Here is a 23483-nt window from a genome sequence, read left to right as displayed (position 1 = left end):
CCTTAGTCACTCCCTGTGGCTAATGGCTATTATATCAGACTGTGCAAATCTAGAATACTCCCTTCATTGTAGAAAGTGCTATTGGACTGTACTAGAAGAGATAGTAATATGAATATCCCATTATAACTTAATTTCCAGTTGATATCTGACAGTAATTGTAGTATATGTTCCTTGCTGGTGGTGGTTTAGTGCTAAATCATGTCTGACTGTTGCAAATACATGCACTGTAGCCCACCAGGCTCCTCTGTCCATGGGGTTTCCCAGGCAAGAATACTGGAGTCGGTAGCCATTCCTTTGCCAGGAGATCTTCCAGACTCTGGTGACAGGGATCGAACCCTGGTCTCCTGCATTGCAGACAGCTTCTTTACCGACTGAGCCACCAGGGAAGCCCATATGTTGCTTACTTTTCATTAAATCAATATTTGGACTTAAAAATGATGACAGCTGTTTTTTTTTTCTCCTATTTTTAGTTTCTCCAAAAATCAATAAATTATCTTAATGCTCATGTTAAATTAATACAATCCACTATCTATATTATCATACCACTTGTTTTTTTTTTAAAACATTTATCTAAAAAAAAAAAAAACCTGGGGATCTATCAGATTCAACAATCTACAGTGGAGTTCTCAAAACCAGATACTTGTTATCGGAATTTTTGTACCAGAGGCTCATCAAGATGAACTTTCCAAAAGATGAAAACTACTTAACTAACATGGACAATTTTGGGGAAGAATGGCTTGGTAAAGCATTTGAGAATAGGGGTGAGTCATCGAGATAATCCTTAAAGTAGTTTCCTTTTGTGGCTTTTAGTTTATAAAAGTAATATACATACACAGCAGAATTTGGAAAATGCAAAAAAAAAAAGGTAGAATGAAGAAAAAATTTCCACCACCCAGAGATAATCTCAATATTTTGGTGTATTTCCTTTTTTGTGGCTGAGATAATTGCAATACAAGTCATGGTCCTGTTACAATCACTAAACCATTTCCACTTGACAACTAAAGGAGCGAGTTGTTTTGACACATCAGTGATAGATCCAGCAGATTTCCCTCCCTTGAAAACAGCAGACATGTAATGGGAGAAAATTCTGATGGCTTTAAGAAGGTCGGTTGTTCCCCACTTTACCTGCTTCTTGCTCCCAACCGAAATCATTCTGCAGGCACAGCAGAACCTCGGTGAAGCTGTTTTATTCCAGTGTCTATCCTGAACTGTGCAGATTCTAGTCTTTGGAGCCCCTGGGGGGTTGTTCAGCTGCTGAACAACCAAGCAGTGATGAATTGTGCCCTTTTCCGCTGGGGCCAGAGACATGCTGAAATCTTGCATCTGCACCATCAGTGCTTTTTCCATTTCAAGAGCCTTGCCATGATTAATCTTTTAACCTCTGAAATTCCCTGGTGAGGCTATTTCTGCACAAGTAACAGATCAGAGAGATACGATGTTCAACGGCACAAGTCTTGTGGGTAAAAAGTAGAATTTCAGTGACTAATAATGAGCCTGGTTTTCTTTTGTCCTAGCCGACTATGAATGTTTACCTACTTTAGAGGAAGAAAGGGAGCCAAACCACAACAACCCAAGGTACTTCTTATTTCTGCCACCGAGTATATGTGAGTGGGGGAGGGGGAGGTTGGAGGCCACAGTTGAGGACTTTCACTCACCTTCTCTGTGCCTATAAATTTTGTGTGACCATTTTCATGCGTGTACATTGGTGTCTTGTGGAGAAATGGAAGTGTGAGTTATGGAAAATAGAAAAATACAAAGTAAATATCTTAGTGATTCTTTGTCTTTAGAAATAAATTAGTATTTATATTTTCTTGCCCTTCTAAAGAGACACTGTTGAGTAGGCTTCTGTTTTAGTCCTAAAAGTTTCTGGTTCTAACAAACTGTAGGTTTGTTTATCTTGGATGAATAGATGTTTGGTCAGGAAAACAAATGGAGGTGACAGTCTCAACAGGATAACTGAACAAGAGTGAGTAGAAATGAACATATAACAAACAAAAGAAAAGAAAACCCCACTTAGGTTGGATTATTCTTCGTGTTAGTGGCTCAGTCGTGTCCAGCTCTTTGTGACCCCACAGACTGCAGTCCCCCAGGCTCCTCTCCCCTCGGGATTCTCCAGGTAAGAATACTGGAGTGAGTTGCTATTCCCTCCTTCAAGGGATCTTCCCGGCCCAGGGATCAAACCCATGTCTCCCACATTGCAGGCAGATTCTTTACCATCTGAGCCACCAGGGGAGAGAAATTAAAGGAGAATTTAAAAACTCCAATACTTTGGCCACCTGACGCGAAGAACCGACCTACTGGAAAAGACCCTGATGCTGGGAAAGATTGAAGGCGGGAGGAGAAGGGGACGACAGAGGATGAGATGGCTGGATGGCATCACCGACTCCATGGACATGAGTTTGAGTAAACTGGGAGTGTTGGTGATGGACAGGGAGGCCTGGCGTGCTGCAGTCCATGGGATCACAAAGAGTCAGACACGACTGAGTGACTGAGCGACTGACCTGAACTGAACTGAAAAAAACCCAAAAAACGCCCATACTCTGTCCTACCACTAGGTGGCTCTGCTCGATAGAAAATTTTAGTGCACCAGGGCAGGCGTGTTCTTAGCCCTCCATAATTTTATTTAAATTGTATTCTTTTTTGTGAGGATAGAAATGACCATGTTTGGGTGTTTTTGATCAGAGAATTCTCAGTCAGGACTTGGGACATGCTAGTAGGAAACAGGACTGATGATTCAGCAAGTCAGGGACTTGCTCTGTAGAGCACGGCTGTGATTTGGTGGGGCGGGGGCGCTGAATTGTCGATGGGGTGACTCTGAGATGACCAGTGCGCAGGGAACTTGACTGAGCCCGTAACTGAGATGTCACACTTCCCTAAGAATCATAAATACCCACCCCCTCTCCCTCCAGGTTAAGCAGAGGGCCTATGCTAGTCACCTTAATTGTGTCCAGAGTGTAGTCACTTTTCATGAGCAGTTCCTGAAGCCAGCATGTTGCAGGGAAAGACTGGTTACTAGACAGTGACTGAGGCAGTCAGATGTTTGTCTGACTTGTTCTGCTTCTTCCACTAAACCTTGCCTGGGAAGTCAGGCCACCATAGTCTTCCTGGGTCAAACCTCCGCTCTGATGCCAAATCTACATCTTATTGTAGATGTCAGTCATTGTTACCTCTGTAGGTGCTTGCATATTAAAACTCATCACTCGTTCAGGAAAGAGTCTATCCTATTTAAATGAGTTATCAGACATTAACAAGCAGATAAAAGAAAATATGCTAGCGAGATGATCACAAAGCACATTACCAAGAAGTATTTTCCTTGCATTTTTACCTAAAATGAACATCTGTGTGTGTCCAGTATAGGGCTCAGAGCACCATTAAACCCCTGTAAGTATTTTATTATTGAATCTCTGATGGGCACCCTCAAAAGATGTGAAATGTCATTGGTTTTTATATACCTGCCTCTTGTTCTTTGAAATTATTGGCAACATAGGAGAGGCTTAATGTTAGAAATTATGTGATGGTAAAAGCTTTTTAGAAGTCACACTTCTTTGAAATATCGAGAGGCTGGTCTCTGAAATAAGTTCTACCTCATTTCACCTGTAAGGCAAAAAGCCTTGACCTATTTGGAGAGCTGGTTTATCCTCAATTATTGTTTTTAAAGGGAATGTCTACTTTCCTCTGTTGGTTCAGAGCTTTCTGCTTTAATTCACAAGACAGCTCTCAGGCCATCACTTCATTCTTTCTTGATGAAGCCAGGCCCAGAGTTATAGAATCGAAAGTGGCAAGTCCCCAGTCTTTGGTATTGGAGACATTGTCTGATTACTCCAAAAGGAACCCTCCAAGCAGAGGGCCTACGCTAGTCACCTTAATTGTGTCCAGAGTGTAGTCACTTTTCATGAGCAGTTCCTGAAGCCAGCATGTTGCAGGGAAAGACTGGTATCTTGATCTTGCAAAGCAAATTTAGTTTTTATTCACTAAAACTCATAAGAGTACAAAGCACTTAGAACAAACCTTGGTACAAAATTAGCTCTTAGTTAATATTAGTTATTTTTAATTATGATTAAAAAGTTAGAATTGATGTACATAAACTCATTGCCTTGTGGGTTAACAAGTCTGTGTCCCTAGGTCGAGGCTCATCTACTACCTGAAGCATTATTTTTGCCCCTGGTTTCCCTGGGGACTTCTTTTTGAAGCTTGCCAATCCTGAGAAATCATGAATTTGTTTAATCCCCTAGTAATGATCTGGAGACTTTAAGTTCCCCATCCAGTATCAGCATGGGTTCCATTCATGTTAATGATTTCAGAATAGCCATCTTGGAAGTTTGGAGGGTCTGAAAGGGTACATAGTTTGGATTATCTCATAGTTTGTATAATCTTTCTTTTCCATCATGATTTTATTTACATCCCTTTTTTTTTATTGTCTTCATTACATTGATAATTGGTGAAACATTTATTTGGAATATCTAATCCAGGACAGAAAGAAGGTCCTTTTTCTTTCTGACAGCTTGTGAATCGTTAGCTGTCAGAGATATAGGTGGTGAATCATTAGAGATATAGGTGGCAACTGCATTGGTCTTTGGGCTTAGAATCAGATGGCTGGTTTTAAGACCTGATTTGGTTGCTCATTTGTTCTTTGTACCAAGACAAGTCAACCTGAATTTTGTAAGGTTCGATCTTCTCATCTTGAAAGATGGATATAATGCCACCTGTCCTCCTAGTTTCACAGAATCTTAAGAGAGAAAAAAAACATTTTGGAAGTTTCAAAGCACCATGTAAATGAAATGATTTCTTTTATGCTCTGGCAACAGTTCTCTCCATCCCTTCCAGTCAGGCTTTTTTTTTTTTTTTTTTTTATCTTCTATTTTGAGCAAATTTAGGTTCAGAGCAAAATTGAGCAGAAGTACGGAGAAATCCCATACACCCCAGTCCCCGCATGCACAGCCCTCCCCACTGTTGATGTCCCCCACCAGAGTGGGACCTTTCTTACAGTTAACCTCTTTTGACACACCATTACCTCCAAAGTTCCCCAGGGGTTTCTTCCTTTACCATCTAAGCAAGATACAGGTGATTCTACTGCTTCAGAAAGTGCAGTAAGTCCCCCACATAAGAACAAATTCCATGCCAAGAGTGCATTCATATGTCCAGTTTTTGTTCATGAGTCCAACAAGTTAGCCTAGATACCCAACTAACACAATCACCTATATACCACTGCTTTTGCGTTTGCTTCCGGACATCCTTGGCCTGACATAAGAATCCTGTACCGCTGTACTCTCTACGGTACTGTACAGTAAAGTGCACAAAGCACAGCCTCTTGTAGAGGTTGCACATACATGACAATATGCCCCAGATGTGTGAACTAGCTTGTGTGATTAGACATTCAAATATGTGCTGGCATCTTTGAAAGTTTGCATCTTGAAGCTTTGTATGTAGGGGATTTGCTGTACATAGAAGTCACTGGAGATTGAAGTCACAGATGGAAAAAGTGATGGAAAGCACACTTTTCCATCCTGCTTAGATTAGCAGGAGGATGAGCAGCTAAGACTTCTGGAGTCCATTTACTTGATGCTAGGGAGACACCCTGACACAGAGCCTCTGGTATCCATAAAGTCCGCTGTGCTCCTGGGAAAAAGGAGTTGATCTGGTCACCATCCTAACTTAATGCGCTACATTGTGCATTAAAGACTTCAACCCTTCAACCTTCTCTTGTTTGGGTCCATAATCTCAGGTCTTTCAGAGCTTTTCCCACTCCTTTGCCCTGTCCTCACTGAGTGGACATTTTCTTTGAGCTGTGGAATCTAAAATTTCGCACAGGATTTTGGTAAGGGCCAGAGATGTACAAAGTACAATGGGAATTTTGCAGTATGGTTTTCACGTTTTCAAAAAAATCAATGGGTAAAGACGGCAAAGGAATTGTGGGGGAAGGAGGAGTCTAGATCCTATTTCCCACCTTAGCATGTTCCCCTCTAGTTCACACTTGTTATGTGCCAGGCCATGTCTGAGGAACTGGGAACAGTGTTGGTGGAGCAGTATCCGAGGGGTGGGCAGGGCAGGGCAGAGGTCTGCGCTGGAGTTGAAGAGGATTTCATGGCTGACATGGTTCAGCCTTGCCAGTGCATGGTGAGCACACAGATCCACCGAGTTGGTTTTATTATTGTTTAAACTCTCTGCAAAGAATTCACCCCCTTGGGAGAGGATGTGCAGGACCAGAAGAGCGGTCAGTAAGGCTCTTAGCACCATGTGGCGGCGGCTGCTGCTGCTGTTGCTGCTGTTGCAGCAGCAATTTGTCTGGCTCTGTTTTCCATTGTCTCTTGGTCTGAATAGCCATCATGAGTCCAAGGTACCTGAGTATCCTGGTGAACTACGCTGTGGGCTAAGGAGCTTTCAGTTCACCGTAAACCTTCTCAGCCAGGAGATGGAGACTCCTCCTGCACTAGTAGCGTGGGATAACCGTGGGCTGCTACACAGCCTGCAGAATGACTCTGACTGTGGCACCTGGGTCAGTGACGGCCCTGGCAGCTCCCCGGTGGTAGAAGCCTCCTACAGTAGCTGCTATGTCACTGAGTGGGACTCCTACTACATCATGCCCGTTGGAATTCAAAGAGCAGGTGCGAGTGGACCTGGATCATCGGTTATGGAGACAAAGCTTTTCAAGTGTCCTATGGATCTCCCAGATGTCCCAAATGCTGGCCTTTGTGACTCTGTCCCAGTCTGGGACAGACTGCCATGTGCTCATTCACCCATCACTCAAGGAGACTGCGAACAGCTAGGCTGCTGCTACAACTCTGAAGAGGTCATTTCCTGTTACTACGGAAACACAGTGACCTCACGCTGTACCCAAGATGGCCACTTCTCTATTGCTGTGTCCCGGAATGTGACCTCACCCCCACTGCTCTTGAATTCTGTGCACTTGGCCTTCAGGAATGACAGTGAATGTAAACCTGTGATGGCAACACACGCTTTTGTTCTGTTCTGGTTTCCATTTACTACCTGTGGTACTACAAAACAGATCACTGGAAAGCAGGCAGTATATGTAAATGAGCTGGTTGCCGCTCGGGATGTGAGAACTTGGAGCCGTGGTTCTATTACTCGAGACAGTATCTTCAGGCTCCAAGTCAGTTGTAGCTACTCTGTAAGTAGCAGTGCTCTCCCAGTTAATGTCCAGGTTCTTACTCTCCCACCACCCCTTCCTGAGACACAGCCTGGAAACCTCACTCTGGAACTTAAGATTGCCAAAGATAAACGCTATCGCTCCTACTACACAGCTAGTGACTACCCAGTGGTGAAGTTGCTTCGGGACCCCATCTACGTGGAAGTCTCCATCCATCAGAGAACAGACCCCAGTCTCAAGCTGCGCCTGGACCAGTGTTGGGCGACACCCAGCACAGATGCCCTGCTCCAGCCCCAGTGGCCCTTGCTGGTGAATGGGTGCCCCTACACTGGAGACAACTATCAGACAAAACTGATCCCTGTCTGGGAAGCCTCAGACCTACTGTTTCCTTCTCACTACCAGCGCTTCAGCATTTCCACCTTCAGTTTTGTGGACTTGGTGGCAAAGCAGGCCCTCAAAGGACCGGTGTATCTTCACTGCAGTGCATCAGTCTGCCAGCCTGCCGGGACACCATCCTGTGCGACACCTTGTCCTGCCAGACGAAGAAGAAGCTCTGACATCCATTTTCAGAACAACACTGCTAGCATTTCTAGCAAGGGTCCCTTGATTCTACTCCAAGCCGTTCAAGACTCTTCAGAAAAGCTCCACAAATACTCAAGGTCTCCTGTAAACTCCCAAGTTCTGTGGGTGGCTGGCCTATCTGGAATCTTAATCGTTGGAGCCTTGTTCGTGTCCTACCTGGCCATTAGGAAACGGAGATGAGTTACTCAGACCAAATGTGTTAATAAAACCAAATTTAAAAAAAAAAAAAAAAAAAAGAATTCACCCCCTTATTGTCTACCCCCATCCTTACTCTACCTTTTCGGATACCTCTGGATGGTGGCAAAAGCAAGATAGACTTCCTTTCATCCTGGTGCTGTTAGTCCGGGCAGCCTTTTCCTTCTTTCTGAGGCCTCTGTAACCAGACAGTTTCCTGAAAGCTTGCTGTTTCTGTCTCTGTAAGCTGAAGTGAATAATCATCGAGAAGGAATCGCAAATATTAGCCAAGTGCCTCTCTTCTTTCCTTTTGTGCCCGTTGGCCACAGTGATGATTTTACGTTGAGTAAGAGCATTGGGAGAGATTAGGGGGAAATTAGATTTGGTTTCATCCAAGCAGATTTATAATTTTGAAAGTACAATAATAACAAAATAATGAGACATTTATTCTAGATGCCAGATGCCTAGGTACTACTCCCTAGGAAATTAACCAAGTCAGAGAGGGTAAGTAACAATATTCTGGTTTTGAAATAATTCTGTTATTCATTTTATGATTCATGTTTGAGCTCAATAATGTTGTAAAAATGTATCACTTCAGTATTTCTCAGGAAAATCCAGGTTAGCTTAATAGAGAATTTTTTAAATTTTTCCTGTTTCTTCCCTTCTCTTAATTTTTCTTTGTTTTGTTTTTGAGAAAGTACAATCTTGGATGTAGTTTTTCACAATATATTTGTTGAATATTTGCCTGGCACAGTCCACATCATGCCAAGACAACCAGCTAAAAATGAAATAATCCATCTGAGGAAACCTGGAACTCAGAGAGGTTAAGTAATTTGTCCAAGTTTACACAGCAAGTTTATGATGAAGCTCTAGCTAGAGAAGAATTTCTTTGAAATTTGCATTTTCATTTTCTTTGATGAATTAGTTAAAACAAAAGAGACATTCCAAAAATGAAAAGACAAATTGGAGTTTTTTTGAAAGAACCTTTAGCAGCAAGAAAGCCAGCCACCATGAGACTGACCTATGAAAGTCTTTGGTGGTCAATGAACCCATCGTGCACTGACTGCAGTCATTGACAAGACTGGACCACAAATTGCAAGAAAACAGCAGTTTTGTGTGAACTCTTTTGGGCTCTCCACTGCAGTAAATCTCTGTGGCCACTTCCAATTACTTTATGGGTTTCTTTCCTCTTTTTCTCTCTAGTCCCAAAAGTCATTTAGAAGTCAACAAGTATTAAACAATAAGTATATCAAGTGCCATCTGATTTTCCTCAAATCCAAGCTAAGTATCATGAGGGGTACAAAGCAGCAGTTTATAATCCTGCAGTATGCTGACCTCAAACGAGATGGCTAACCTGCGGTGTGTGTGTGTGCTCGCGTCTTATACATGGGTGTGGTGGGTGAGAGGAGATGTACTAAATTCAATAAGCCACAGCCTTGCTTGAACAGTGGCCCAGATTGTGTCTACACTGTGGGCATGATCTATGTGTCTTGGACCAGTTCTAGGTCTGGCTCTGATGTCAGCCAGATGCGTGTCTCTATAATTCCACCCGGGCCAGGCCTGTTACGGGAAGGAGAAGGGACGTGCTACTGATGACAAGGAAGAGAGCATGAGCTGACTGTTACATGGTTTCGTGCTAAACTGAACTCTGCACTCCCTCAAAGCCAAGTGAGAGAGAGTCATAACTTGAGAAAGGTTTAGCATAGGTCTATCGCATCTTGGGAGACAGAACATTGGCTGCTGTCAGAAAGAGGGACTGTTACAAGATAAACTGACCAGAAGGGCAGAGATGGCTTAACAGATCCCGACTGCAATGAAGGGACAGTTATGAAATGAGGTGTCAGAATTGCGCTTCCTCATTTGACTGATGGCGTTCCATTCAATGCTTTCTTAAAAATCACCAGATGATGCTTTTTAATCAATTCAATTGGTTTTTAGAGTTTGGAGGCCTGTTACTATACAGCTTTTGGGAAAGCTGTCCCACATTCTTAAAATACCTATCTAACACTCCGAGAAAAATCACTCACTCATGCCGCTGTCACAGATAACTGACTAAAACCGTACGAATTAACATCAAGGCAAGCAATAGAGGTTTGAAGCAGGATCACTGGTTTTGTTTGTTGCAATTCTGTGGCAGTCTGCCAAGATATTTTTAACAGGGAACTCTAGGATTTGCCAGAACTGAAAACGCCTGGGCTGATTCGATCATTTCACAGAGATGATAAATAGCCACGAAGACAGCAGGGAGCACATTTAAAGGAATGAGCAGGAGAGAGAATAATGCCTCCGGGCGTGAGGGTGGGTGGGGGCAGGTCCGGGTTGCTGACTAGCGAACAGGCCGGAGGGCCCTCACACCACCTGGAGCAACCCTGTGTGAGCGTTGTGACCCTAGGAACTGCCTGATGCCCCGCAGCTGAAGCAACTTGCATCCCCACTGGGACTGTCTCTGGTGTGGCGAGCCTGGAACGCCGTCACAGTGCCCAGGTCCATAAGCACGTAAGCTCCACGTGTAAATATCATGCATGGAGTCTCGGGCTCTCTGATGCTTTCAATGAATGGGTTCTGGTTGGTAGACAGTCTCACATGCTAAGCCTTCATGATCCTTGCAGAGTGTTCTAAACAAACCACATTGAAGTACATTCTCTTCAGAAATTGCAAGTTTGGGGGCTTCCCTGGTGGCTCAGTGGTAAAGAACCTTCGTGTCAACACAGGAGACATAGGTTCGATTCCTGGTCTGGGAAGACCCCACATGCCGCAAAGCAACTAAATCAGTGTGCCTCGACTACTGAGCCTGTGCTCTGGAGCTTGTGAGCCATAACGACTCACCCCGAGCGCCACAGCTGCTGAAACTCTGATGCCCTACAGCCCATGCTCTGCAAGAGGAGCCACTGCAAAGAGGAGCCCATGCCCTGCAGCTGGAGAGTAGCCCCTGCTCGCCACAGTTAGAGAAAACGCCTGCAGCCACGAAGGCCAGCAAACCCAGAATAAATAAATAAGATAAAATTATTTTTTAAAAAAAGAAATTGAGTTTGTTTTGGAAGATAGTTTCTTAAAGCCTTTGGATATGTGAAACAACGTTCAAGGAGGTCAGGTTTCGTGGACGAACATTCACTAGTGTAGAATCTTCAACATCAGAACATAGGTTCCTGTGTCTGGAGGTCAGGCCCTTGGCATTGAGCTTTACCTACATTTTCTCATTGATTTTTTCCCAATACCCCACTAAGGTACATGGTATTATTATGTATGTTTTGCAGATGAGATGAGAACAGAAAATTTGAGCTAAGGAATGTTTGCTTGCTCAAAGTCACATAGCCAAGGAAGTGGCTGAGCCCTGATTCAAGCTCTGGTCACCTGACCCTGTGCTCAAAAAGCCCCCATGAGCACATGCCAGCATTGGGTCAACCAGAAAAGAGGCCCAAGAAGAGAATTCCCCGGGCAAAAGCTTAATCAAAAAATGTATGGGGTACTAGAAAAAGAAAGTGTTCAGATTTTTATCGAGGAACATAAAAGATTTAAACAAATAGAGACATACCGTGTCTGAATGAAAGACTCTGCATTTAAAAAATCTACATTTAGATTCAACTTAGTCTCTTAAAGAGCCCAATGGGCATTTCATCTGGAAGGATAATTGGGCACAAATAGCCAGAGTAATTCTAAAAGAAGAAAAAAGAACAATCCTGTATAGGTGGGTGGATTTGCAGGGAAAATGTCCAATAATTAAAACTGTGTACACTCAGAGCTAAATAAGAAGTTTTAGTGGAATAGAGTATTCAAAACAGCCTCAAGTATATGTAAACATTTAATATACTCTGAAAGTAGCAAATCATAGCAAATGGAGTATTCAATAACTAGTCTTAAGACAACTGACTAACATTTGGAGGGAAAATTTAGAACTCACACTTTAGATTAAAATAGACTCCAGATAAGCTTAAATGTGAAAAAGAAAGGAAAAATCCAGAAAAATTATAGATAAATATTATTATAATTCTTAAATGAGGACTGGCCGAAAAGTCAGAAACTGTATCAGAAAAGAATAGACTTAACTACATTAAAAGCTCAAATTTTCTGTACTTCAAAAAACACGAATAAATGTGTCAAAATTGCAAAAAAAGAATTTAACGTACTTAAAATTTCCTGGCTCTTTGAATGACATTACTTTAAGATAAGCAGATATGCTCAATGCTCTTTATTTCTGTAGCCAGTCTTTTCAAAAGTCATAAAGATTACTTTTTGAAAATTTTTTTAAAAGCACAATAAAGAAAAGTAGGAGGAAAATGACAAACTAGGGGAAAGCATGTGCAGTATGTGTGATGAAGAAAAATGACTGCTATTGCTAATACATAAATCAATAAGAAGGCAATTGTCCCATATGACCAAAGAATGGTAATAAGCAATTTGGCAAAAGAAGAAGTTAAAATTACCAACAGAGCCTTGAAAAAATCTTTAGTCTTCCTAATAACACAAAAAAGTAACACAATAGGACAGTAAGGTAAATATTATATTATTTTCACCTATTAAGTTTACAAAAACTGAAAATAATAATATTAGAAAGAAGGTTGGAGAAAGGATATTTCCCTAAAGGAAAGTGTCAGGAGAAGGTAAATTTTTAGGGAAGGGGGATGACAGTGGACTGGTTAAGCTTTAAAACCGCATACATTTTAACCTAGTAATTCCTCTTAGATATTTATGCAAAGCTAACAACTGGAAGCATGCAAAGATGTAGCGGTTTTTATAGTAAATGAAAACTACAAATTGGAAATAGCTTGAATGTTTAACAATAAGGATATGCCTAATTTTTTTTTAATCTAGCGAGACAGTGGTGTGCTCTGTAGTCAGTAAAAGATATGATATATTTATTAGCCAGGAAAGAGGTTTCTATAGATGAATGAGAGTGAAAAAATCAGATTATATTTCAATATGCATAATATGATTCCATTTTTGTACAAGAATATATATATCATTATCACAGAAAAAAATTTTGAAAAGTAAACACCAAAATGTTAACTGCAGTGAGATTGTTAGTACTTTTATATTGCTTACTTGTATTTTCTATTTTCAACAGTGAATATGGATTGGTTTTATAGTAATAATTAGTTATAATAATATAATTAATTTAAAAATCACTTTTCTTGTAACTGCTGGACACAGATCAGTCTTGTGGACAAAAGAGGGATTGTGCCCCTTGCTGTACAGCCTTGTGTTTTGGTCTGCTTAGAGTAGCTGAAATGCCAAGATAAGGCCACAGAAGAAAAACATGCAATTCAGAAACTTATGCTCTGTAGAGATGAACGCCTGGATCTTAGAAATATTATCTTGCTACCACCCAATTTCCGAGAAATGAAGTCTCCTTGCCTAGTTTAAGAGGTGTGCAGGGTGACTTGTGAAATGGGTTATGTCTGCTCTTCAGATAAGGAATGTCTTCCTTTTCAATCAGACTTCCATGAAATAAGTTGTGCTACAGAAGTTGTCCTTTTCTTCACGTCCACCTTCCCCCTTCTTTCCCATCGATCAGCCCTCCTGGTCACAAGCTTCCTCCCTGCCTTCACAACACAGACACAGACACACAAGCAGACACGCCGTGTCTGCCCTTCCCTTTCCTGGTTAGATCTATGTATCTATCCATCTATCTGTCTATCGTCTATCAAGTTGCTCCACTGACCTTTTGGAAACAGCTGGTGAGCACTGAACAGAGAGCACTGAAGTAGGAGTCTGGAGAGCACAATCTATCGCAGCCTCCCACGCCTCTGAGCAAAGGTGACACCGGGTCCTGATGATCATCATTCAGACACAGGTCACTTTAAGTAGAGACATGCTAGAATTTGGTTGAAGGGACACAAAAGTTAAAGAAGGGGGTGAGGAGGTTGAATGGTCTGCTTTCCAGGAGACTTGGGTGGAAGCGTGGTCTCACTGGGAAAGAGCCGCAGAGCCAGACATGTGGCCAAGGTAGCCAAGTTAGAAACTCAAGCAGAAATGAGCGTGCCAGTATGCTTGTGTCCAGATTCTGCGTCCATAGCTTATGTCTCCTCACACCCCAAGATGCCTGATGATTGAATTCTAAATGGCACCAAGAAGGCACCTCCAGATCCTCTGTGGATGTGAGCAAAATGGGCTTTTGAAACCATGCCAGGACCACAAGCTCTGAGAGAAAATAACACATGGAAATTTTTTTTTCTAAAGGAAGAAAAAGGCAGTTTGGCATCTATTCATAGAAATGGGATTAGATTTAATTAAAGGGGGAACCCCAGCTCCATCTGGTTCTCTCTTTGTCAGCCCTGGGGAGGAATATTACTGCAAGAGCTAGGGATTATGTCTTGGCTTTTCTAGATTTCCTCCTCAGGGTTCAAATATAAAATCCAAACCGACCTTTGTTTGGGAAATTGTAATCTGGACACCGTTGGCTCCCTGACTGTTTATGCTCTCTTGAGTCACCTCCATAGCTGAGTGACCAGCTCTCAGGAACTTCTTGGAAATATACTGTTGTTCTGTTTTTTGCAGTGACAATGAATCCTGAAACTGAACGGTGCTAATGCTTTCCAAGAGAAGCAGCCCCGGAGGAAGCCCGCTGGGCCTGCCAACAGAGGATGAAGAGGATCCGAATTTAATTAACTTCAAATCAATGTAAACACAAGAACCTTTTGCTGTTTCTTGCAACGCCCACTCTTCCGACGCCCAACACATCACCTCTACCTGGAAGAAAGCTTGATTGAGAAGTGCTGGGCAAAGGCCTGGATGCCATCCATCGCTGAGGGTGGGGGAGCTGGGAGGTGCCGTCAGTCCTCATCACTGGGCGTTCCCTCCACTCAGCCGACCTCTAAGCGACTGGACCACCGCTCTGGCCATGCTGAGTCCCTGCTACCTTTCCGCTTTATTCCTTCGAGTACAAAACTGGAAACTGTCTTATCTCTGGCTTCCTTCTGGGTCACCTTGGGTCACCTTACGACCTAAGTCGCTGGATAATTTCTTCTGATTAGTCAGATCCTCTGATAGGTCAGTTATGTTCAGCAGGAACTTTGCTCAAGGTGGGTTATGTCATGGAAAAGACAGCAAACAAAGCGCGTGTTTTCATGTGTACGCCATCCCAGGGGGTGGTAAGCTTGTTCCTGCCTGCCGTGAGACGCAGTGTGAGCGTACACAGTCAAAGGGATGCTGTTTGGTGACGTGTGGACCGTAAGTTGGCCAGGTGACAGAGAAATGGGAATTTTCCATGAAAGATCAACTGTTTTCCTTCTCAGCTAAAATCAGCTGCTTATTTCCATTTCCCCATGGCGCGTCCTTGTCCTCTCCACACCTCCTGGGCGTGTGATGTGTGACTGAATGTGTGCAGCTGGGCCTCTTCTGTCACCTTCTGTGTCCCGGAGATCTTTAAGGTCATCTGGAACAGACAGAACAGCATCAGGCTCTATCTGTGCAGGTGGTGGGTTCCTCTCCTTGCACTCAGGATCTCTCCTGCCCCCTGGCACAGGTCTGGTGTCCTCAACACCACTCCCCAGGAGGCCAACACCCGTCCATCAGAGAGGACATTCTACGTGATATTTGTTGACATCCTCCTGCTAGAAGTGACGGCGCAAAATCAGAAGGGCCTATTTATCACTCCCACTCATGTAAAATCAATCTCCATTTAATCCTTAATTTTCCAATTCTGACCTTTAAAGCAATCTAGCAAATTAGGACTCCTCAGCTCTTCCACAGCACCCAATATTTTATTCCAGGAAAGAAACAAAGAATGAAAACTGTCTTTTACTCCCCACCCATAAACTGAGGCGGGGGGTAGGGTGGGATGGTTGAGGTTCACCAAACATTTGCTGCTGAATTTGGGGTCTTGTGTTTGAAAGGCTGCCTTAATGCATAACACAAACTGCCCTCCCCCTTTTCAGGATCCCTAACCTTCTCAACTCTTCCCACAATTTTAAAGGCAGAGTTCCAGGCTAAGGAGATCTTTCTGCTCCACTGAAAAATAGAACTATCTGGCTGTGTTTAACCACTGCTCTTACACCATCCTGGGACTGTGCAGAGCTTTGGCAAGAAAACAGTCTTCATGGTACAGAACCATAGCAGATCTGTCTGTTGTATGCTTTTTAGCACATCCTAATACAGCATTTTTGTTTTGCATATTTTCTGAAGTCTTTTTCTGATGTGAACCATTTTTTAAAGTCTTTGTTGAATTTGTTACAATATTGCTTCTGTTTTATGCTTTTGGTTAGGGGCGTGGTTGGTCCAGAGGCATGTGAAATCTTCGTTCTCAACCGGGATCAAACTTGCAACCCCTGCATTGGAAGGCAAAGTCTTACCCACTGGACTGCCAGGGAAGTCCCCTGTTTTGCATATTCATATTCAACTTATGGTCCACAGTGACTCTCAGATATTTATGCCAGAACTGCCATTTTACCAAATAGTCATTTCTGCTTGTTTCATTTCTTTGTTTCTCATCAATATTTTGACTTTCTGAAGAGTCTCCTCTATCTCTAGCTGCTGCTGCTGCTGCTAAGTCGCTTCAGTCGTATCCGACTCTTTGCGACCCCATAAATGGCAGCCCACCAGGCTCCCCCGTCCCTGGGATTCTCCAGGCAAGAACGCTGGATTGGGTTGCCATTTCCTCCTCCAACGCACGGAAGTGAAAAGTGAAAAGTGAAAGTGAAGTCGCTTAGTCGTGTCTGACTCTCAGCGACCCCATGGACTGCAGCCTACCAGGCTCCTCCATCCATGGGATTTTCCAGGCAAGAGTACTGGAGTGGGGTGCCATTGCCTTCTCCCCTCTCTCTAGCTAGCTGTGTAAGATTTTTGCTGAATGCTTAGGTAGGCAAACATCATCCAGCCCTATCAAATAATGGACGTTAGCAGTTCAGAGAAGGACAGGGGCTCTTGGACTCTCACTTGATGAAGCAATATTTCATAATATGGTAAAAATATTCTCATTCAGTATGTGAAATTACTTCAAATTCCAGAAAGCCAGCTTCAGCAATATGTCATGAATTTATATCTGAAAAATGTACTAACCCCTCTAATTGCACAATGTGCAAAGCACTTTAAAATATATAGTTTATTCTGGCAAGGCATATGACGTTGGTATGGGTCAGAACAGCCAAGGGTTGCTTCTAGCGCTCTGTATATTTTATTTACTATCCCATCAAAAGGCATCATAGGTTACGGTCCTTCTGAGAACTGTTTTTTAACCCAAACTAAATTTTTATGTTTTAGATTACTGTTAGTAAAAATCTTAATAATTTGCCCTAATTAGGTAGCCAATCAGAGCATAATGTGGCTTTAGAATATTTTCAAGACGTTTACATGTTATTGCAGTTTTGAACATATTAAGCAAACTAGGTTAACAACGTTGCCTCGTTGAGCTCTTCAGTAAACTTATGGTAATAAATGTATGAAAACCTCAGTCAAAACTCAGTGATGTGACTCCTTTCTCTGGGAAGGTCATTGTTATCCCAACGCTGAGCACAGCGCATGTCAGTCTTGACGTCCAAGAGGCGAGGGGCACCCCTCATCGCCCTCACAGCTCTAACAAGGTGGAGGGGCACTTTAAAAACACATATGTCTAGCAGTTGGTTTTGGTTGTTTAAACTCTCCGTTTTCACCATCTCTGGAAGAAGGCCCTTATGTTGAGTAAACATAAAGTGTACACATTAGTTTCAACTCTATCAGAATTGTACAAATTCTGAATATAGGAGAGGGATAAGATGTAGCTTCACACTGGGAAGATGGCTAAAATTCTCACTGTGAGGAAAACATTGACATTTTCTACTGAAGTACATTTGCACATGCTGCTTTTTCACACTCAAGATGAAATCTGGGTTTTCCATTTAGGTCTACAATAAGCAACCCAGAGTAGCTTCATAGACTATATTTTTTCTATCTTACGACAACCAGAAGATCATGGTATATTAATGTGGCATTAATGTGGAAGTAATCAAATTGGTTGTTAATAATTACATAACCCCACCAACCAATTGCCTGAATTATTTATTTTTTTGAACAGCTCTTTGACACTGTCTTGTCTGACACCCTAATTTTACTTTCCTCTCAGTCCTTTTGGGGGTGCTTATTTTTAGATATCTGGTGGGAGGTTTCTGGTTTGTTTTGGTTTTTGCCCTTTTCAAAATAATATATCATGTTCACGAGATAGCAAGTATATTTTACAAGTATATAAAATAAACCTTTTTAATCAACTCAAGCCCTTTTTGAAATTATATTTCAAGAAGTTAAATTCTTAAAACGAAGTGTTAACGGTCACATGAAGGCTTTAATCTCATTGTTCTACAAGATTAGAAATATATGTCGAACTATTTATGACAAGCAGAGGTGGATGGGGTCCCTTGCCAATTGGACTCCAGGTGGAGACGGCTCACTTAATCATCCTCCTTCATTCCCATCACAATATTATCACTGGCCTTTGGTGTATGCATGCTCAGTTGCTTCAGTCGTGTCTGACTCTTTGCAACCCTGTGGACTGTAGCCCACCAAGCTCCTCTGTCCATGGGATTCTCCAGGCAGAAATACTGGAGTGGGTTGCAATTTCCTACTCCAGAGGATCTTCCTGATCCCAGGGATCGAACCCATGTCTCCTGTGTTTCCTGCATTGCCCGCGGATTCTTTACCCTCTGAGCCACTTGGGAAGCCAAGTTATAGGTAAATAATTGGACTTTTTTACAAAAAGCCTATTCACATTTTTTACTTCTTTGGTCTGCGTGGACTCAGTTAATAGTCTCTAGACACTGCAAACAGTAAGCACCATCTTTTCCAGTGTAATGACCAGTAGAGATTGATCTCTGTATTCCTCTGACTTAGGTGAAATCCCTGAAATTACAAATAACTAAGGAACGTGGGAAAACTGAATGTTTAATAAATGGCAGTTTTCAGCAAGAGCAGGAATTGTAGTGATTCAACAAGTTAAAAAACAATCTGATAGACTAGCAATAATTAATATGTGTATCTTGCTTTTAAAATTAAAAATGAGATTAATATAACAAAAATTCTGTTGGATGCTCTCACAAGCAGTGTAAAGTATTTTCTCAAAAGGTCAGTAAGATCATCATATATCATATTTATCACTTGGCATTTGTCCCAGAAATATATAAGTGCTACCTTGTAAACCTCATATAAGAAATGAACCCATTACTACTGAACAGAACTGATTTGCAAAGCTATCAAAATTTTACAACTGATTGAGGGTTTCAGGCTTTTTCTCCTACTTTGCATGCTGAGAATGATATTTTAAAATATTTTTTCTTTATGACTTTACAAACATCGAGTATACATGGTTAAATATGTATGTATAGATTATTCTACCCTCAGCTGCATAGTTTTTGATAAAAATAAGTAAGTACCTACATGTGTATAATCCAAATTACTCATTTAGCAGTGATATACTGAAAAGTATTTCTAAATTTAATTGAAAAGCACTACAAGATAGAAGGAAAGAATATTTTCTACATTAATTTCTATATAATTAATGTATACCAATATTTAGAATAAACATTTATATATGATGAGATATTTACTAAAATGTTGATGACTAAATGTAAAGAGGTAAATTATGCCTCTTTCTAAAGGAAAATCCTTTTAACTTCCATGACTATTAAAAAGGATTCTTACCTTCATAATCATATTCTTTTGCTCCATATACCTCTTAAAATAAAGGAAGCCGTATCAATTCAAAAAGTTCTTATAGACTTGAACCTGTTTTACCTGAAATTGTCTAGACTAAAAATTAATTGGATTCTCTGAGTATCTAAAAGGTATTATCACACATTTTTGTCTTTTTCTTTCTGACAAAATATTTTTAAATTGAGGAATGAAAGTTACTATCTATGGGAATGTAATTTTTAAGAGTATTTTTTAGTAAAAATGGAGAAATTCTAGAGATAAAACCGTCTGTTTTTCCTGATTGCTCACTTTTCTTCATCCCTTTAATTCTAATTACGACAGAGTGGGGCTGACTGGCAGGTTCATAATATGTAGATAACATGAAGACTTCCTTGAATGAGGGTGCATTCTTGCAGGTCACAAAAACTAGTCAGTACACTGACAAATGCTGAGAAAAGGTTGCTCCTCATGGTCTCACCCAGAGTAAAACATGGTCAGTTATGGCATTGATCAGCCTCTGAAGTCGGCTGGCATGTGAATTTCCAACCCGCTTTAACCAGAATGACTGAGCAGCTGAAGTGGTGAGACAGATCAGCCTGGAAATGACTTGGCCCCAAAGAGCACACAGTTTCACAGAGTTAGAGAAAGGATGCTAAGAGAGAACATACCAGCTTGACTCTGTACGCCTTCATGTGTGAAGGGAAAAAAAAAACTTGTCAAAAACAATTTTATTCATCTCTAGAATTAGAGGCTGGCCTTAATTCCTCCCTGATACACAGGTGCCTCAGCTCTGGGATTCTCTTCTTTGCCCCCTGGGCAGGGGGTTTCATGGAGAAAACAAATACAAGTTGTATTAACAAAAGAGTAAATAATTCATTTAAGGTGATGATACGAGTGCAAAATATGGATTGCTTCTTCTCCAGACAGCACTGAAGGTCGGTGAAGCCAGCTTAGCCGTTTATTCTGAACCTCCATGAATCTGTAGAGAAACGTCCCCATCTTGTTCCAAGCGGTGACGAGTGTGCCCACCCCTGCTCCATCCCAGATGGCCCTCCATCCTTCCTCTGTGCTTGTACCGCCCAGCTTCCGCCTCGGGGCTGGGATAGGTATACCTGAGGAAGCGGTCACACAAATTCATGTCAAGATTTGTGTTCTGAGTGAGCTGAAGTGAGCAAGGAGAGCTCAGTGGGCTGGGGATAGCGGTGGGGGGAAATGTGAGGAAAAATTCTTAGGGAGTTCTCTGGTTAAACAGGAGAAACCAAAATTAGTTGTGATGATCAAAAGGGCAAGAGAGAAAACAAAAACCAAAACAACCCAGACAGAAAAAGGGCAGGAGAAGAGTCACAGTGTGGAACACAGATTGGAGGCTGCGGTCAGAAGTGGACAGGAAGGATCGGGGGCGAGGCGAGGGGGTCTGGGTGACTCCACGGCGGGGCCGCGCTGCCCACAGCTGCCCTCTGCGGACTCCGGAAGTGCAGCGAGCAATGGCGGCCTGGCCTGACGTGGGGAGGACACCAGAGAGCCAGCGCCGGCTCTTCGTCAGAGCCGCCCATCCTTCCTGCCAAGCTGGGAGCAGCGACCGGTTGCAGGGAGACAGCATCCACGGCAGACCCTGGGCGAGGGCTCACGTTCCCACCGCACAGGGCGCGTACCCTGGCTCCTGTCAGAGCCGACGGGGCCAGCTGAGGGGGACGGCAGGTGGCCTGCATCTCTGGCCAGATCGAGAATGGCGACGTGAGGTGTGGACAGGGCAAGGCCCAGTGCGTGCCCCGTCCACACCTCAGAAATAAATAAAGAGGCTTCTCCCAGAAAGAAAGAAATATACTTGTAGTTTCCTTAAATGTCGGTGTGTTTGTTTAAATGATACTCTTGGTTCCGGTAAGAAGATGTCCCACTCAGACCAAGAAGCATATGGACTCCTGGATCCAAACTGGGGAAAGGCAGAAGACAGACAGGTATTGCTGGAATGAGGGGCACCAGCAGGGGGACCCCAGCACAAACAGGTTCCTAGGTTCCTATCTTTCCTTCATTCTGAGACCAACTCTCTCCACAGCCAGTGGCTCCAGGGCTCATCCTTCCATTTTTACCTTCAGAGTAGAAGGGAATCTCTTTCCTTTCATCTAATTAAGAAAAGTCCTCCAAAAGGAATTAGACTGGACCGTTGGAGTTTCATGTCTGCTGTTGCTGCTGCTGCTAAGTCGCTTCAGTCGTATCTGACTCTGTGCGACCCCATGGACTGCAACCCACCAGGCTCCTCCGTCCATGGGATTTTCCAGGCAAGAATACTGGAGTGGGTTGCCATTTCCTTCTCCAATGCATGAAAGGGAAAAGTGAAAATGAAGTTGCTCAGTCATGTCTGACTCTGTGCGACCCCATGGACTGCAGCCCACCAGGCTCCTCCGTCCGTGGGATTTTCCAGGCAAGAGTACTGGAGTGGGGTGCCATCGCCTTCTCCAGTTTTATGTCTAACCTTGTGAAAATGGGGGTGGGAACTGACTAGGATGGACAATTTTTCTCTTGACGTAGCTTGGAGTGTGTGCATGTGTGTACATGTACTGGTTGGTTGGTTGAATGAGTGGATGGGTAGGTGGGTGGTTGATTGGTGAGTTGGTTGGATGGGGAAAAGAGGTTGTGGGGGAGGCAGTTTCCAAGGGGAATCAGAGTTCTGTGACCAGACTGGGGCATTCCAGCCCAGCCAAGTATGCTGCTATTCGCCACTAGTTATGTTCCTCTTTCCTGATCCACTTACCCATGCAGAGTCAGAGCTCCAGAACCATCCAGGTGCTCAGGATGAGATTTACTGATGCTTTTCACATTCTTTGTGCGTTTAAAATATTTTCTAAGTAGTTTGCAGCAAATATCCATTACCCTTGTAATAAAAGGTTTTGTTTTGTTTTTTAAAGAACAGAATGGGTAAGTTTTTAGTAATCAAGGGAGAAATATTAAGAACCAAAATATAGAAAAATCCTAATTGATGTTGATGTTCTTGCAGTATGTCTTTTGAAACTTAGTTGCAAAGCTGACAATATATTTAGGTATAAGTGACCAGGACTATTTCTTTTCTAGGTAGGAGAAAGGATACAGAAAAACAAACAAACATAAGTAAGAGGCCCTCAAAGCTTTGCTCCATAAGACAGAATATATAGATTTTTTCACATGTAATGCGGGCAGTTTATTTTACGCCTTTCTCTTCGGAGACTATGACAGAAGCAGGAAGACTTCTGGAAATCCATATATACCTTGTGGATGAAGTCACTGTTTAGGACAGGATCTACTGCTACTGCTAAGTCGCTTCAGTCATGTCCGACTCTGTGCGACCCCATAGACGGCAGCCCACCAGGCTCCCCCGTCCCTGGGATTCTCCAGGCAAGAACACTGGAGTGGGTTGCCATTTCCTTCTCCAATGCATGAAAGGGAAAAGTGATAGGACAGGATCAGAGGGGGTTAAAGCAGTTGTCAGGACCCTGAGAAACTAAATGAGAATAAGACAGAACAGAAAATATCTTCTCTCCCCATAATGCATAATATCTAATTACTCAGGTTCTTTTCATTTTCTTGCCCTAAGGGTCATTTAACATTAAAGAAGATTTTGAATAAAGAGCAAAAATATTCTCCATTTAAAATTCTCTTTCTCACGTACTTTTGTCCCCGTCAAAGTTTCCACAGTGAATACACACAACTTTGACAAAGTAAAAAGCTATTGAAAAGAAAGTCCAGTTAAAATCTGCTTTCTAAGAAAGAAGAAGTAAGAGGAGGGCTGGAGGTGGACCTCGGTGGGGTGTTCATGGGGTGACTCCCTAGAGATGCTCAGCAGGACCAAGTTTTCCTTAAAAGGGCAGGCACACTTACCAGCTCCTGTTGGAGAGTTTAAAAGGGTCAGTGAGGAAGCCAGGCAGAAATTTTGTATAGAGAAAATACTAGAAGTCTTCCCTGAAGATGCCACTGGGATTCATTTATTTAGCAAACATGTATTGAGTGTCTATTATGAGAGGGGAGGTATGGCAGCAAGGTAAAGCCCAGAGCCCCTGGA

The 23483-nt window shown here is 42.6% G+C and overlaps 1 protein-coding gene across 1 annotated transcript in view; it reads left to right on the top strand.

Annotated features, from left to right (window-relative positions):
• Positions 1–11524, top strand: part of TMEM154 (transmembrane protein 154) — a 47172-nt gene extending 35648 nt beyond the window's left edge. The window contains exons 6-7 of the mRNA XM_081544839.1: positions 1515–1575; positions 6319–11524. Of these exons, the coding sequence (XP_081400965.1) occupies positions 1515–1575; positions 6319–7867 (1610 nt within the window). The 3' untranslated portion in view covers positions 7868–11524. The remainder of the gene's footprint in view (positions 1–1514; positions 1576–6318) is intronic.
• The last annotated feature ends 11959 nt before the right edge of the window (positions 11525–23483 follow it).

Source organism: Giraffa tippelskirchi, chromosome 11 (assembly GCF_054371585.1).
Source record: "Giraffa tippelskirchi isolate mGirTip1 chromosome 11, T2T-mGirTip1v1.2.pri, whole genome shotgun sequence".
NCBI lineage: Eukaryota > Metazoa > Chordata > Mammalia > Artiodactyla > Giraffidae > Giraffa > Giraffa tippelskirchi.
Note: the sequence above shows the minus strand (reverse complement) of the source record. Positions and strands in the feature narration are given on the sequence as shown.